Consider the following 15,003-nt stretch of genomic DNA (forward strand, 5'->3'; position numbering starts at 1 on the left):
ATCCAAGGCCATTATTTAGGAAGACAGCTGTCTCTGGGACAAGTCTTACTTAATTTTAAGTGTATAGGGCCTATACACATGCAGTGAGGCTGCTCCAACATGGTATAATTACAGTGCATCAGAGCAGATTCGATTAATCAATTCTGTTGGAGTGTGGTAATTACCACGCTTCAGCAGGCTGTAGCGTCACGTGCAAGCTGTCCATTGTAGGCCAATCTCCATGTGTACGTGGAATCCCAATTGCTTCAGTGGGAAACTGTTCATGTGTAGCAGCATGCAGGATTGGACCTTAAGCCCAAGTCAAAACCAGTGCTTTTCACTCTGATTCTGGAGAAAACCTGAGCAGTAGCTTAAGTACATCCATATTAAAAAGAGGGCTTAAGTATGGGCTGTTATACATGTGCTTCAGGAGTGCAGGGGAGGAGGGGTCATTTGAGCTTTAGTTAAAGCACACCACCTCCATTTTTCAGCACAAGGACACTGATATACATAACACTCCGGGCGCTTTAATTAGAGCAGCTCTTAGAGCTGCTCTAATTAAAGCCTCCCTCCTCCCCTGCACCACATGTATAAATGCCCCTACTTAAGCCCTCCTTTTAATATGGATGTACTTAAGCTAACACTTAGGTTTTCTCCAGCATCGGAGTGAAAAGCATTGGTTCTGATTTGAGCGTAAGTTCCAATCCTGCAAGCTGCTACACGTGAACAATTTCCTACTGAAGCAACTGGGGTTCCACATACACATGGGGATTTGCCTACACTGGACAACTTGCAGCTTTAGATTAAGGACCTAACCCAATGGAAAGTTTAGCGGTTTATAAATGTGGTATTTTGAGACTCTCTGAGTACTGAAAACATTCAAAAGTGTTCAGAAAGGGGTTATAAGGATGGTTCAAGGTCTTGGAAATCTGCCTTGCAGTGAGAAACTGCAACTTAGCATATTTGGTATATAACCAGTAGGTGATTAAGAAATTATTTGATCATGTCTATAAGCAACAATATGAGGACTTAGCAGAAACCAGCAGCTGAAAGTTCTAGCTGAACAAATTCAAACTGGAAATAAGGTAAAATGTTTAAATTGGGGATAATTAACTGTTGAAACAACTTACCTAAAATGTAGTTAATTCCTCATCACTAGACATCTCTAACTCAAATCTAGATGTCTTTAGAGACCCGCCCAATGAGAAGTCATGTAGTTGATTGAGTAATTACAGGTTGAAGTTCTGTGGTCTGCATTGTAAGAGGTCCCCTCTTGTGTTGTATTTTTGTCATGTTAGATTATATTTTTACGTATAATCAGAAATTATTTTCAATAATAATAAAAAGATTTCTAATTTCCAAAATCAGGTTAACTGTGCAAAAGACATGCTATAGTAAAGGTTAAGGAAAATACTGTATTTGTTAATAACAAAGTATCATTACTCTTGGGTTCAAGTGAATAGGACATAGTAAATTTTCTGTATGTGCTAGTAAAGACTAATAAATTAAATCTGAAATCGTTTTTCAGTTCTATACTGTATATTGATTGAACTTGTCTTATGCTTTTAAATTGGACTGCAAAAAATCTTTGGATAATAGTATAATAAAGCAGTGTAGGAGAGCTCATTAAAAAGTCTCTAAAGTTATGGTAAGCTTTATACCCCTTTTCTGTGTTTTCCATTACATGCTTAAATGTGAGTCTTGTACTTCATTCTCAGCAAACAAGATTACTGTCCTCTTTCTTAACTGTAAAATAAGAAAATATCTTTTAGTCTAGTATACATTCCAGTGACCCTTTCATTTCCAGTGCTTTTTCACTATCATGCTGGGTTTTGGTTGAAGCTGTGTTGAGCTAAGGACATAGGCAGGCCAAGGTTCTTTGGGTAGATGTGATATCTTTTATTAGACCAACCGAGTAGTTGGAAGAAAGTTCTTAGCAAGCTTTTGGGTGCATTCACCCTTCATCAGGCATAAGGAGTCTCCGCTGAGACTCCCTAAACCTACATATTTACATTTTCACTGACATCCCTCCACACTTTTAACTTCTCTCATTCCTTGGAGTTTCAAACCAGCAGAGATTCCCTGTCCCTGACAAAGGGTTGACTGCGCCCGAAAGCTTGCTAAGAACTTTTTCCCCAACTACTCAGTTGGTCTAATAAAAGATATCTCATCCACCCAAAGAACCTTGCCTTTTCACTATCATAGCATTGCCAAGCTGCAGTGACATTGTAATTTTATTGCCTACACTATTATCACTACGGAATTACTCAAAAATTTTGTTAACAGGAAACCTTAATTGCAAAAAGGAAAGGTGTGTGGGTGTGTGCTCTCTACCTATTTGCATTGGGAATAGTCCTGCTGTATATTTAACTAAGGAGATATAGTAATTTTCATGTTAAAATGACAAAATTATTCTGAACAAATTAAAATGTTTACTCAGGACTAGATCCTACACTCCATGTCTATGCTAGCTTTTATGAAAGGGACCACAAGTGAACTGCTGCCTCTATTTGAGCTAGTGGCAAAATTCCCATTTGAGTTCAGTGGGGCAGGATATAACTCTTAAACATGAAGAAAAAGGAGAAATTTTGCCTCAGATTCACATCTGTATGTCCAAAATATGCATGGGTTTTTTTTCCCTATCTTTGGGCAGGGCAGGGAGGGGGGATGAGTACTGAAATTCTTGTCCCCCAGGAATCCTGTTTTTAATTATCATCATTTTTAAAGATACCAGATATTTAGAATTTTTTGTTATATTTGCAGTATAGCTCAGAAATAAATCTTGTACTTGTTGTATTTCCTGCATGGGGAGGAAGATGAAGTGGACTTTATAAGCTAAAGTAAATATGCAAACAAAATGCCAGCCAAAGTAATTTGCATTTTCCTTTCATAGGCACTTCAGGATCTGGCCCTTTAACAAATTTTAGTCAGTAGCCAGGAGCAAACTATAAATTTCTATTGAACTTTAAAGAATCTATCAAAGTTTCTCTGATCAGCCTTTTTTACTATCTTATCTTGAGCCCTTTTTTTAATGACATCTATTATCAGATTGAAATGGCGATTGAGACACTGCAAAAGTCTGATGGTCTGTCTACTCACAGAAGCTCTCTTCTCAACAGCCATGTAAGTTGCCTCTTCTTCTTGTAAACTAATCTCTTGCCTGTTCTGCATGCTTAGCCTGCTTCCAAATGCTTGTTTTGTTTTATTACTTTTTTCTTTGCCTCTTAATCTTCTCTTCTAAGTTTCTTATTATCTTATTCAGCATCTCCCATGGCTATTAACATAGGTGAAGTGTTGTTACAACACATTGTAGAGTTCCTGTCTTTTGTAGGGTGTGCATTGTATAGCAAGGGTTAACGTATTTCTGTATTGCACAAGTTATACTTTAATGTTAAAATAACCATTATCAAATTCTTAATTATTATAGGTTTGATATTTAAAATAAATACAGTTAACTATAAAGATGAGTTTGTACACAGTAATAATTTTGCAAAGGGGTTGGAGAAGGGGATAAAGGGACTGACATGAATAAATCACATATTTTCAATTGTTTTAAAGTATCTTATTACTTTGTCTTGAAAAATTAGTTCATTGTAAGAAGATATAAGGATGCTGAAGTTCTGTAAGGTGATGTTAAGTATTTTTAGTAAATGTCTTAAGGTGGTGCCTTTTGGGGCTGAAAAAATGAAAACAAGCTATTGCTATGAAAGCAGCATATATCTTGCTCTTTTTGCCTCCTTGCTTTATTCATACTTTACAACTCCTACAGTAAAGCATTTCTGAAGAGAGAACTTTTTTGCCTAAGGTGGTTGTTTGTCTGTGTGTGTGTATTTAGATATATGTATAAATAAATCTAAATATAATAGTAAACTTATTTAATAACTTTTGTACAGAGGAAATTAGAAAATAAATTGTTAGAACCTGTCTTTCCTGAAATGTATTTTTTCAGCTGATAGACATGCTTCTAACAATTATATTTTTGCTTGGTATGCACACACAGATTCACAACTCAGACTTAAGAAAGCTATACAGAGGATATGATTTTTTATATCTTTCTACCAAAAAAAAAAAAAAAATGAAAAACATAATCTATTTTTTGTAGAAAGTTTGTTTGTAATATCTATTGATTTTTATGGTGCTAAAAACAATAACTTAGAAATCAAATCCATTACATATTTTCTTCTGAAAGACTACCATAATTTGACGCTAAAACCAACAGTATCATGTGGAAGTTTCTCATCTTGATATAAAGAAGCATGTGGGGATTCTAAAACTTCCTGGAAGAGAACCAACCTTAGAAACTGCTCCAGTTGTATAGTGAGAGATTGAATAACGTGATGAAATATACATGTGATAAAAAGACTGTGTTCTAGTTTTAAAAAATGTTGTTCTGAAAAGACTGCCTAGAAATGGCATTATCAAGGTTAATTAGACGCCACGGTAAGAGAGAACTTTGGCAAAGGATCAGGTTGTAAGTTAAAAATGGAAATAGAGAGACCTGCTATTTTGCTTTGCATCCCATACGGAAGCACGGAGTCCACAAATCAAAAAAAGTGATAAGGCCACTTTATCTTGAATAACTTATTCTACTACATATATTATAAACACAGTTTACAAATATTTTCAACTTACAATATTTGCACATGCTTACTGCACAATGTGTCACTGATTTTCTTGTTGATTATCAGTTTTAAAGACCAGTATGTAATAATTATAGAGATGTGTTTTGATTTTGGAACAGAAGCATGTTACTGTATCATGGCAATCTTTATAGCCCAGGTCAATCAATTAAGAAGCTGATAAAGCAGTGGTCAAATTTATTTGATGGTTTACCTGTTTTTAATGCTATGCTTATACACTGACTTCTGACTACAGGAAATTTCATGCAAGTTTGTTCTTTGTCCCTTTCTCAAGGTACCCTTCATTTTGTTTTCCAGTGATCCAACATTATTTAACTAAATGGAGAGACACCCATTAATTTCAGTAGGCTTTGGATCAGGCCTGAAACGCTGTACATTTCATTAATACAGTATTACCTTTCACATCATAAATATTGTGTTCATCCAACCTTAGCCCTCAAAAATATTAGCTTAATAATTTGGCTTTCTATAGCATCTGTTAGATTTTCTGGAGTTTTGTTGCCTAAATTAATGTTTGGGGGTTTTTTATTAACTTTTAATGTCTCCTAATTTTTTTTTTTCCTTTTTATATGAGTTGACAACTAATTAATTTATAATCTAATGGTGCGTAAGTATTGGAGTTCTAGTGAAGCCAGGGTCAGTCTGGCAGTTTTTACTGTGTAAACACTTCATACTTATCCATCCTTACACATTATTTATACCTTAAAGTCAACAAGCCAAAATTAAAAGCCTGAACCCAGCAGCTCTAGAATTCTCGTTCTGCATAGCAAAATATGTTTTGAATAAATTGTTTACTATAGTCATATAATGTTTGTAGATTAGTTTTCTTTTAAAAAGGTAGACAGCCATGGGCATTCTTCTTTCCAGCCCATAATCTAGCAAATAATGACTTGATGTCTTTTTGCCACTGAAATATCCCCATCCTAGAGCAAAAAACCTTGCTTTATACTTATCTTGGATTGTGCTCTGCCAACATTGGTTAATGTAACTTATGGTTGAAATAACATCTGTCAAAAATGCAGATCATTAGTGAAGTGCACTTAAAATAAATGCTAGTAAATTCTAATCCAGTTGAGGGGAAAAAAAAGGCAGTGGTGTAATTTTGCGAGTGTGAGGGGGTGACCAAGGCAGCTGCCCCAGGCACCAACTTGGGTGGGGAAGTAGGAGATGGAAAAAAACAGCTGCTTCTGCAGTTACATGGTGCAAAAGCATTTGTCAGCTGCCTTGTGTGTGCCAGCAGCCCTGGGCAGCCATCCGCATCGTTAGGGTTCTGCAAAGATATTCCAAATGTTAGATTTAGAAACTAATTGGAAAATACTTTTTGTTGTTGTTGTTTGTTTGCCAATCAGTGTTTCCCTTTGGGAAAAATGGAAATAGTTCACCTTTCTTAATCTATCTTGATTAACATAGATTACATTCAAAGGTTGAAAGATATAATTATCTTTGTTTCTAGCCTCAGATATGCTTGCATTAGTTCATTAGTGTAATAAACAGTATTTTTAATATACAAATGTAAAGGTTAAAGTTACCAGTGGTGTTTTTTTTAGAAAAAATGATAAACAACATTCAGTAACATTAGTACTCAGAATTTTTTAAATAGTGCTTTTATACCCACCAACTAAAATAAAAATGATACACTCCTCTGTTTTACTATACTCCCTCTTAAATGCAAAACTGTCTAAAAGTGTAGCTATTTTTTTTCCTTCCATCTTAGAACCATTTAGGTACCTCAAACATGGACATCTGCCCTCTTGTTGATGTTTTACTTTACTTGGCATCCATAGTCACTTACAAGTTAAAAGAATAGATGACATCTCAGTTCAAGTTTTAAAACCTTAATGAAGTTAACAATTGCAATGAGGTTTTCTTTTCTGTTCTCCATGTGAAAAGTAAATATAAAGATGGTTCTAAAAGGTGTAAAATCAATTGTTTTTATGGTCAAACTTGGAGAAACTGCATATAACAATGGTAAAACAGAGCTGTAAGTCGAGTATTTTAATTCTACTTTCAATTTTAGTAAGTGACAATTTGAGAGAAACTGCATAATAGCAGCTAGACCAAAAAGTCCCACTTTAGGAATACCGAATTACATTTTTACATATTAAAATATTTAAGAGATGTGCTTAACAAGTGAATTACTTTGAACGTTAGTAGAAATTTTTGCATAGTTAGCAGAGAAGATGGTTTGTATCAATACTTTTCATTAGTATTCCTATTTACCATAAGTTATTTTTTTGCTGTTGTTTTAGAATATATATTTTAGGAAATGGTGGTACTTGCTAAAATTTATTGCATAGTTGTCACAATTTAGTTCATCTTTGTTGTGATGACTTGAAACCATATTAAACATGCCTGGAAACTTAAAATTGAGCCCAAGTTTTTTTATAAGGCCTGTGAATGTAGCAGATTTAGGCGTTCACTCTGACATGACTTTAACATCAAAACAGGTGAAACATGGCGATTTCAGTTGCTTTTTCTGTTTGAATATTCAGGCTCATTCAAACTGAAATCAAAGGAAAATTCAAGAGGGTGCATACCTTGATAAAGAAAGCCAACTGAAAGGTTATCAGAAATCCAAGAAAACTGAAGCCACAAAATTTCATACAACTTAAGTATGACCATTGTATATAAATATTATTGTTTAACTGAATAGAAGAATGATAGTGAAAAAGCTGGCAGGAAGACGAAAGTAAAACTGAAACAGGCAATTGGCATTATTAAAATGTTTTTTGTTTGCTTGTTTTCTATCCTGTGTGGGTACTTTGTATTAGACATCATGTAAGCCTATACATTGGGCCACTTATATATCTGTTAATGCAATTTTTCCCACCTGCTTCCAATGTTAACCACCAAAATTCTAAATTAAATGATGCACAAAGAGAAACACTTTCCACAACACTTTATTTTGCTCTCATCCAGAAAGCAAAGGTAAAATATATTTTGGCTTCTTTAACAACCAGACTGGGGCCGTAATACTTAACAGTTGTTCTGGTTCATTTCAGTACCACCTTGATTGCTCTTGCCTCGCATTTGTTTTTGTTTTTTTGCTGTCTAATTTGTGGGTGGGAGGAAAATAAAGTCTGAACCATGTTTAATTAAGTATTATAAGCAATCAGAAAGTCTGGGAAAGAGAAACAACTCTTTTTTTTTTTTTCAATACAACAGTCCAGTAATACAAATAAATTAAATGCCTCTTCATCAGTCCAGACAAGCGGTTTCTTTTCTACATTTTTTATGAATTACTTTTATGATTATTTGAATTACCTATAGAACTAACAAATGGTTTTTAAACTATGTATCATTATATAGAAGATAAATGTATAGTACTGGGATCTCCAATACTTTAGTGGATACTTCCTGAGGTCACAAGTGTTATGAGTTCTGCTATTTTCTTCTACTTTTAAGAAATGTAAAACTCTTAATAACGTATCTAACACCTTCAAAGACAACTGTATTCACTTCCAGAAAAAGTAACCATTACTTATGCCTTTAAGAGCAGTTTCAAAATTTAAGTGTTTGTTCTATATCATTATGTTAACAGTAATATAAAATACCTTTGTAGGATTATGCTAAATTTACTGTTGTTCCCTGTTTCCTATTTAAAATAGCTCCAGTGGCTCTTAGACAACTATGAAACAGCAGAAGGAGTGAGTCTCCCCAGGAGTACCCTTTACAACCATTACTTGCGACATTGTCAGGAGCACAAATTGGACCCAGTTAATGCTGCCTCCTTTGGAAAACTTATAAGGTCAATTTTTATGGGGCTACGGACCAGGAGACTGGGAACCAGGTTTGTGTTAAACAATGAAGTTCTAGATTCTACAAGACGATATAAATCATCGATCTGTAGGCAAGCTGAAAGAAAGTATTACTGAAATGTTAAAGAAGTTTGTCTGTTGGCTTAGTCTGTAATATAACTGGATTGTTACAGCATGCCATTACTTTTTTTCCTTTTACTGAAGTTTTTGATAATTTTGACAACTCCATTACAGATTCATAGCAATACAGATACAATATTATCTGATGTTTGGAGCATCAGATGCTCATAGGGGCATCTGAGGTAATAAAGAGACGATGTATGAAAATCAATGAGTGATTTCAGTTTATTTTTATTAGATTTTTAATTTTTTGTAAGGGACTACTGTTTAATGTGTTCATAATTCTTTAGCAGAGTTACAAAATAACTTCAATTATTTATTTTATGGAGTGGTATTTAAATATGGTGCAATAAGTAAGTATAGGGGACAGTAAGGATAAAAATAGTGTCAGTACAGATTCCAATGACTCATTCGCAACTTTTCCAAACATTTACCTTTTAAGCTTTCTATTTCAAGTTAAAATATTTTGTATGCGACGTGGGTAAGATTATCACAGTCTAGAAAGGTTTATTTATTATTTTAAAGTCCCTTTTTGCCAGTCCAAAATTTAGCTGCTATCTTATAATCCCACCATAAGAGAAAGGAATTCCTACAGTCATTTTAGAACCTTTAAAACATCATTTCAATACAGTGTACCTCCAGTTAATCTGATATGCAAGATAACAGAAACTGGTTACAGTGGCATAAAGCCAGGATAGGATCTGATGTGCTCCTTCCTGTTACTGGCATATCACAGAAGATGAAAAGAGGAAACCCTGCAAGTTTATTATGCAGTAAATTGACTTCATAGTAAAAGTGGAGTGGACACATGACACATTCATATGTAGTAAATCCCTCTAATCTAGGGTAGTTAACCTTTGAAAAAGATGTAGTATTTTTTCTGCATATCATCATATGTCATCTTCCTTAGTCATGACAGGTATTATAATAGTGACTACCACTAGCACCTTGCTTGGGTAAGCTGGTTGTTTATTCACTCCCTACTATAGACTAAACTAATTATGGAGTAAAATCTGAGGTAAATCTCTCCATAGTAATCATGGTATCTGTCAACACCTTTTGATATTACACCACAACAATCCTCAGATGTTTTTTCATTGAAGGCCAACCTAATAGTATTTTTAATTCTACTACAGTATAATGGAGCATCCACGTAGCAGCACAATGCACAAATAAGAACTCCACGCTTTGTATACTATGCACTTATATGCAGAACAGACACTATGACTGCACTTGAGGATCTTGAACTAAATATTAATGGTGTACTACAAGTTTTAAAAGTCCTTGTTTTTTGTCTCTGAAAAGAACACACAAAATGAAGGCATGCTGATGTTATACTTTTTATGTTTATATTTAGTGTTAGGCAGAGGTAGAAGTATTTATTTGCTTTTTGCTGATATCCTCATATGAATGCCGCTATTTTCAGAAGCATTTACAAATCATTAGTCTGTTTAGGCCAAAACTGTGGAATCTTGATTTTCACAGAGAATTTTTTTTCGTCCTGTCTACACTGACAATTTTTCATTCAGCTTTGCTTTATACTACTGGTTTGCATCCGTTGTGGAATATTTTTCATGTTTACATTCTATTATTAGATTGCAAAGAACCTTCAAGAACTGGTTAGTTCAAGTTGCAGGGTTAAAATATCTAAATGTGCTGATAGGTTGTACTATATACCCATGCATAAGATTAAACTTAATAGAAGAATTTTCTTGTTGAAATAGTTGGTTAGAGATTTTAGTTTATTTTTTCACGGATGTATTATGGATCTCTTGGATCCGGATAATATGGGTTGTTATATCTGCATATAAGTTGACTGAAAACATGCTTATTGGGCTTGGTGCACCTACTTTCCATTGGAATAAGGGCCCGGGGGGTAATTGATCTTCTGCAACCACCAGAGTTGCACCAGTATAAGAATGAAGAGGAGGGGAACCAAGCCCAATTCCTATATATAATCTCCCAAATTAAATAAATTGTAAAATTTAAATATGAAACATTATCATTATAAAACTTTAAAATTTTTAACACTTAAAATAAGGCAAACTCTAGCATGACAGGCAAATCATTTGTGTTGTGTTATCTTTTGTTTCTCTGGTGTTTTGTTCTTTTACAAGGGGGAACTCCAAATATCATTACTATGGGATTCGTGTCAAGCCAGATTCTCCTCTTAATCGGCTACAAGAGGACATGCAATATATGGCTATGAGACAACAACCCATGCAGCAGAAACAGAGGTACAGTGTGGAAATAGAACCTATATTAAATAATGTTGTTTTATTGAGTTTCTAGCACTTGGGGTGAATCTGCCGTTGTCATAATGCATATAAAAGCTCCCATCACCTTAACAGGGAGTTACTACATCTGTATATACCAGTTAACAAACCTCACTTGTAAACACAAATGCTTCTACCTTGCACACATGGACAAGGTATCACGTGTTGAACGTAAAATGCATTTTTGTTTAATTTGCATACTGTGAGAATTTACAAATAAAGGTTCACAAAATTCCCAGCTTCCTTATACATGAGTCCATATGTATGAAATCTAGGAACCAGTAAGATTTTGGGGGGCTAATATATTTTTTAGATAAGCAATACAGATGGGAGGGATATAGGCTAGCTTTTAGGAACCAGGTACCTTTACTCAGGTCTGAAAAAAAAAGAAGCAAACACAGGTTGAGCTAAGTAGCAGATAAAACAAAGGCCTGTGTAACACTCCATATGTAACTAAAATTGGATAAAAGGGACATGTAATTTAGCTAACAGATGAGAAAAATGTAATACAAAGGATAAGCTGATAGGTGAAAGAGCAAGACCACCCAAAAGGGTCATTATCACCTGTGGAATGCAAAGAAATTATTGGAGATCATGTAGATTATAATGAGCCATAAGTCAATGTCTGTGTTGAGTCACTGATTCTTAGTGTCCAGTAAGCTACTGAATTTTTGTTCTCAGGCCTGTCTTTTGAAGGGTTTTGGACATTTTCCTGGAGCATGAGGATTGTGAGGTCAGAAAGGGAGTGGTGGTTCTGTGAAAAGTGTTCTCCTACTGGAGATTGTGAGTCTCTGACTTTTATCTTTTCTTTGTGATCATTCAGTTGGGTGTTTAGTTTTTGTCTAGATTCACCCACTTAGTTTCAACGAGGCCATTTGGTGCACTGGATGAAGTATATTACATTTTGGGATAGATATATGTAGGAGCTGTGGATTCTGATTTTTTTTGTATGACATATTGATTGCTATGGGAGTAAAGATGAATTGACATGTTTTGCATTTATTGTTAAGCCAGGGTTGTTCTGTATTTGATACCTGTTGGTCAACGTGGAGTTCACTTCTGATGATGAGTTGGATGAGCTTAGAGTATTATTTGAAAGCAACGAGTGGGGATTCTAGGAATATTTCTCTTAAGGTTTGCACCTTTTGAGTATAGGTTGTAATTGTCTGATGATCCTTCTTACCAGTTTAAATGTGGAAATTTAGGCGACAACAAAGGATGTGCAATCAGTGGAGGTTTTTTCACATTGTAGTAGGTTGCTGCAAGGTATTTGTATAGCTCTTTCAAAGATACTATCTGTTTCTCTTCTGGTGTGTCCTTGGAAGGAAGTTTTCAGGTTGGCAAATATTCTCAGAGCAAATGTGCTGGTATAATTGTGGATTTTGTGGACTTAACCAATAATGGTCTGTGTGCTTTTTTTGTATAGTCATTTGTATGGGGCCACCCATGGTATGGACAATGGTATCTAGAAAGCTGATGTTTATGTAGGAGTATTCCAGAGAGAATTTGATCAAAGTGTGGTGGTTGTTGAATCTGCAGGGGAAATCAGTAAGTGAGTCTGATGTTCAGTCCAGATGATAAAAATATCACCTATGTAATGCAGTATAATAGAGGTTTGGTGTTGCAGTTTTCTAATAATTCTTCCTCCAACCTTGAAGAAGTTGGCATATTGGGGAACCATTTTTGTGCCCTCATCTGTGCACATGGGTTGAGGGAAGTGTTGGTTTGTTACCAGATTTGTCCATCATTTTGAGGTGTGCTCATTTATTAGGAATACGTTTCTAGGGTCTTTGTAATTCTCTCAGTGTGCTGCTTGTGTTACTTGTGTTTCTATATGGAGTTGTAGCTCTCTCTTCTGTAAGTCGTCACCCCAATGGAGTTATCTTGCAGGACTCAGTTTCAATGGGGCTGGGTTCCTCCACTCACTCACTCACTCACTCACTCACTCGACATGCCTGACCCTGCTGGGCTGATCATATACAGGCTGACACCCTTATATGCCAAGAATCAGTTCATTAAGGTAACAATAAAATGAAGTCAGACACAAGCACACAGGTTAACAGGATACCTCTGAATCAGGCTGGGTGTCCAGCTGACATCCTCATGGGCCAGCATTCAGCTCATTAGGGCACATCTGAGCCAAACTGGATCAATCAAGCTATACAAGCTGATCCCCTTATGTGTCTCAAACTCAGAATGAGAATCCTTTTGCCCTAACTGTCCTAGTAGTGGTAGCCTCATGATGAGTGGACCCCACAGTATTTTTGGGCTTCACAGGGATATTTGGCTTAGGTAAAAGAAGCATTGCTGCAGAGCAAGTGGGGAAGGGGAAGTAGAGAACAAAAAGTACACCCAGTTACCACCCGTTTGACTGTAAAAGTTACTTATTACTAAGTATATGGATACTAGCCATGCAAGGAAAAAGAAACAAAAACAATTACAATATTACCCTGGTTCAGTTGAGTATTTTGGGAAACCTAGCTCAAGCTTAACTAATAAAATTCAGGTTCAGAAAGCTATGGCTAGGGAGAAAGAGAGAGAAAGAGAAAAAAGAAGGAGAAGGAGAAAGAGAGCGAGAGTTGGGATCTCACCGTTCCAAGGCACTTGGATGTTTTGTTGACAGGCAGAGTTCCTAGCACGATTGTTGAAGGTTAAACAGGTGATGAAAAGAGACAATCTGTTTATCCCAGCTTCTCAAGAACAACAGTGGATGGTGACAGGGAGATTTCTCCCTCTTGAAGTACACTGTTTGCTACTTTACAGCTTTCTTATACCCTTAGTCCAGCCTCTTCAAAGCATTCTTCTAATTGTGTAAATCAAGAGATGTCCCAAGCCATAACTGACAGGGAAAATCTTGTTATGTAAACAGTTTCAATTTAAACAAATTACCTTGTTCAGTGACAAGGGGTTATCTGGTTTGGAACATCTTAAGAAACTGATTAACAACCAGGAAAAACATAAAGTTTTAAGCAGTAACCAGACACCTAAGAGCCAGCGTGAAATGGTTATGAATATAGAAGATATACTGGAAGGGATACCACATTGTTTCTTCTCAGATGGCCTAGCTATGCTTGCACTATGAAGTCAGCATCAGTGTTTTGTATTTTACCTGTTATGAATAAGCCTCCGCTTAGCATGACTTTCAGATCCTACTGTAGTCTTTTAACATACTTAAGGGGATTGATTACTTGGAGTGTTCATAAACTTTGTGGGGAGGATTTCCACCAGTCATCCCGGGAAAAGTATGACAGCATTTGTGGTCAGGGCTCCAACAGGCTGGATATTGTGATGAACCTTTAACTATTGTTCAAATTTTGCCCATACCCCCTCTGACTCGGTCTCTTGCCTCAGCATTCCCTAACCTGGCAACTGAGTTTTAGTCAATCAAGTTTAAATTGGCCTCCCATACTGGGACTGGGGAATGTAAAGTCCGAGATGCCTATTACATTTTTCTTCTGCTTAGTTCTGGTTAGATGAGGTGTGTGTGGGTGGGTGGGGGATAGAAAATGTCCTTTGTGAGTCCAGCAAGCTAGGTGCCAGAGCTCCCTCAGGAACACAGAGCTGACAGGTTGTTGACAGTGAAGTTGGTGTGGGTGAGGATGATTTGTGTAGTGTTTTGTGGCTCTAAATATTAGTGTAGTTTATGTCCTTGTAGGTATTTCAGGCAGGCAGCTATGTCTTCATTTTATGGAATATTAGTATACAGGCTGGTGACATCTCCAGTTGCAGTTCTGGCCTTATTAGGGAGGTGGTTGATTTGGATCTAGTTGGGGAAGCCTTTTGGATTGTAGAAAATTTGCTGTTTGAGTGACAAATGGTTTTAGGATGTTTTTATGAATCCTGGTAGCATTTCAGTGAGGGTGCTGCAGTTGGATATGATGAGTCTGCCGGGGTTATCTTGTTTGTGAATTTTCAGGAGCGTATAAAATATGCCTGGGGTAGGAGGGTGGGGGATTAGTGAGAACAGTATTTTTTATTTTTAAAGCTGGTGTTGAAACGATTAGATAATGTTTTCCAGTTCAAGGATGAATACTGATGTTGTATCCTTCCCAAATTCTTTATGATAGTTGGTCTCATAAAGAGAGAGTTGTCTTTAGACTCCTTGATGGCTTAGGATGGCTGAAGCTCCACTTTTTGTCTGCTGGTTTGATTTCTGTTTTTTTTTTTTAATCTGAGGGGCTGCATGGCTTTTTGCTCTGAAGGAGAGAGGTCATGGTGATCCTGGCTTTT

At 36.0% G+C, this 15,003-nt stretch overlaps 1 protein-coding gene across 2 annotated transcripts in view; it reads left to right on the top strand.

Annotated features, from left to right (window-relative positions):
* The window catches only part of RFX3 (regulatory factor X3), a 146,958-nt gene that overhangs the window by 75,585 nt on the left and 56,370 nt on the right, over positions 1-15,003 (top strand). The window contains exons 4-6 of one of the 2 annotated variants that reach the window (XM_019555123.1): positions 3,028-3,102; positions 8,228-8,409; positions 10,615-10,734. In XM_019555123.1, the coding sequence (XP_019410668.1) occupies positions 3,028-3,102; positions 8,228-8,409; positions 10,615-10,734 (377 nt within the window). The remainder of the gene's footprint in view (positions 1-3,027; positions 3,103-8,227; positions 8,410-10,614; positions 10,735-15,003) is intronic. The other variant, XM_019555124.1, reaches the window with a different exon arrangement.

This window comes from Crocodylus porosus, unplaced genomic scaffold, assembly GCF_001723895.1.
Source record: "Crocodylus porosus isolate Cpor-Errol unplaced genomic scaffold, CroPor_comp1, whole genome shotgun sequence".
NCBI lineage: Eukaryota > Metazoa > Chordata > Crocodylia > Crocodylidae > Crocodylus > Crocodylus porosus.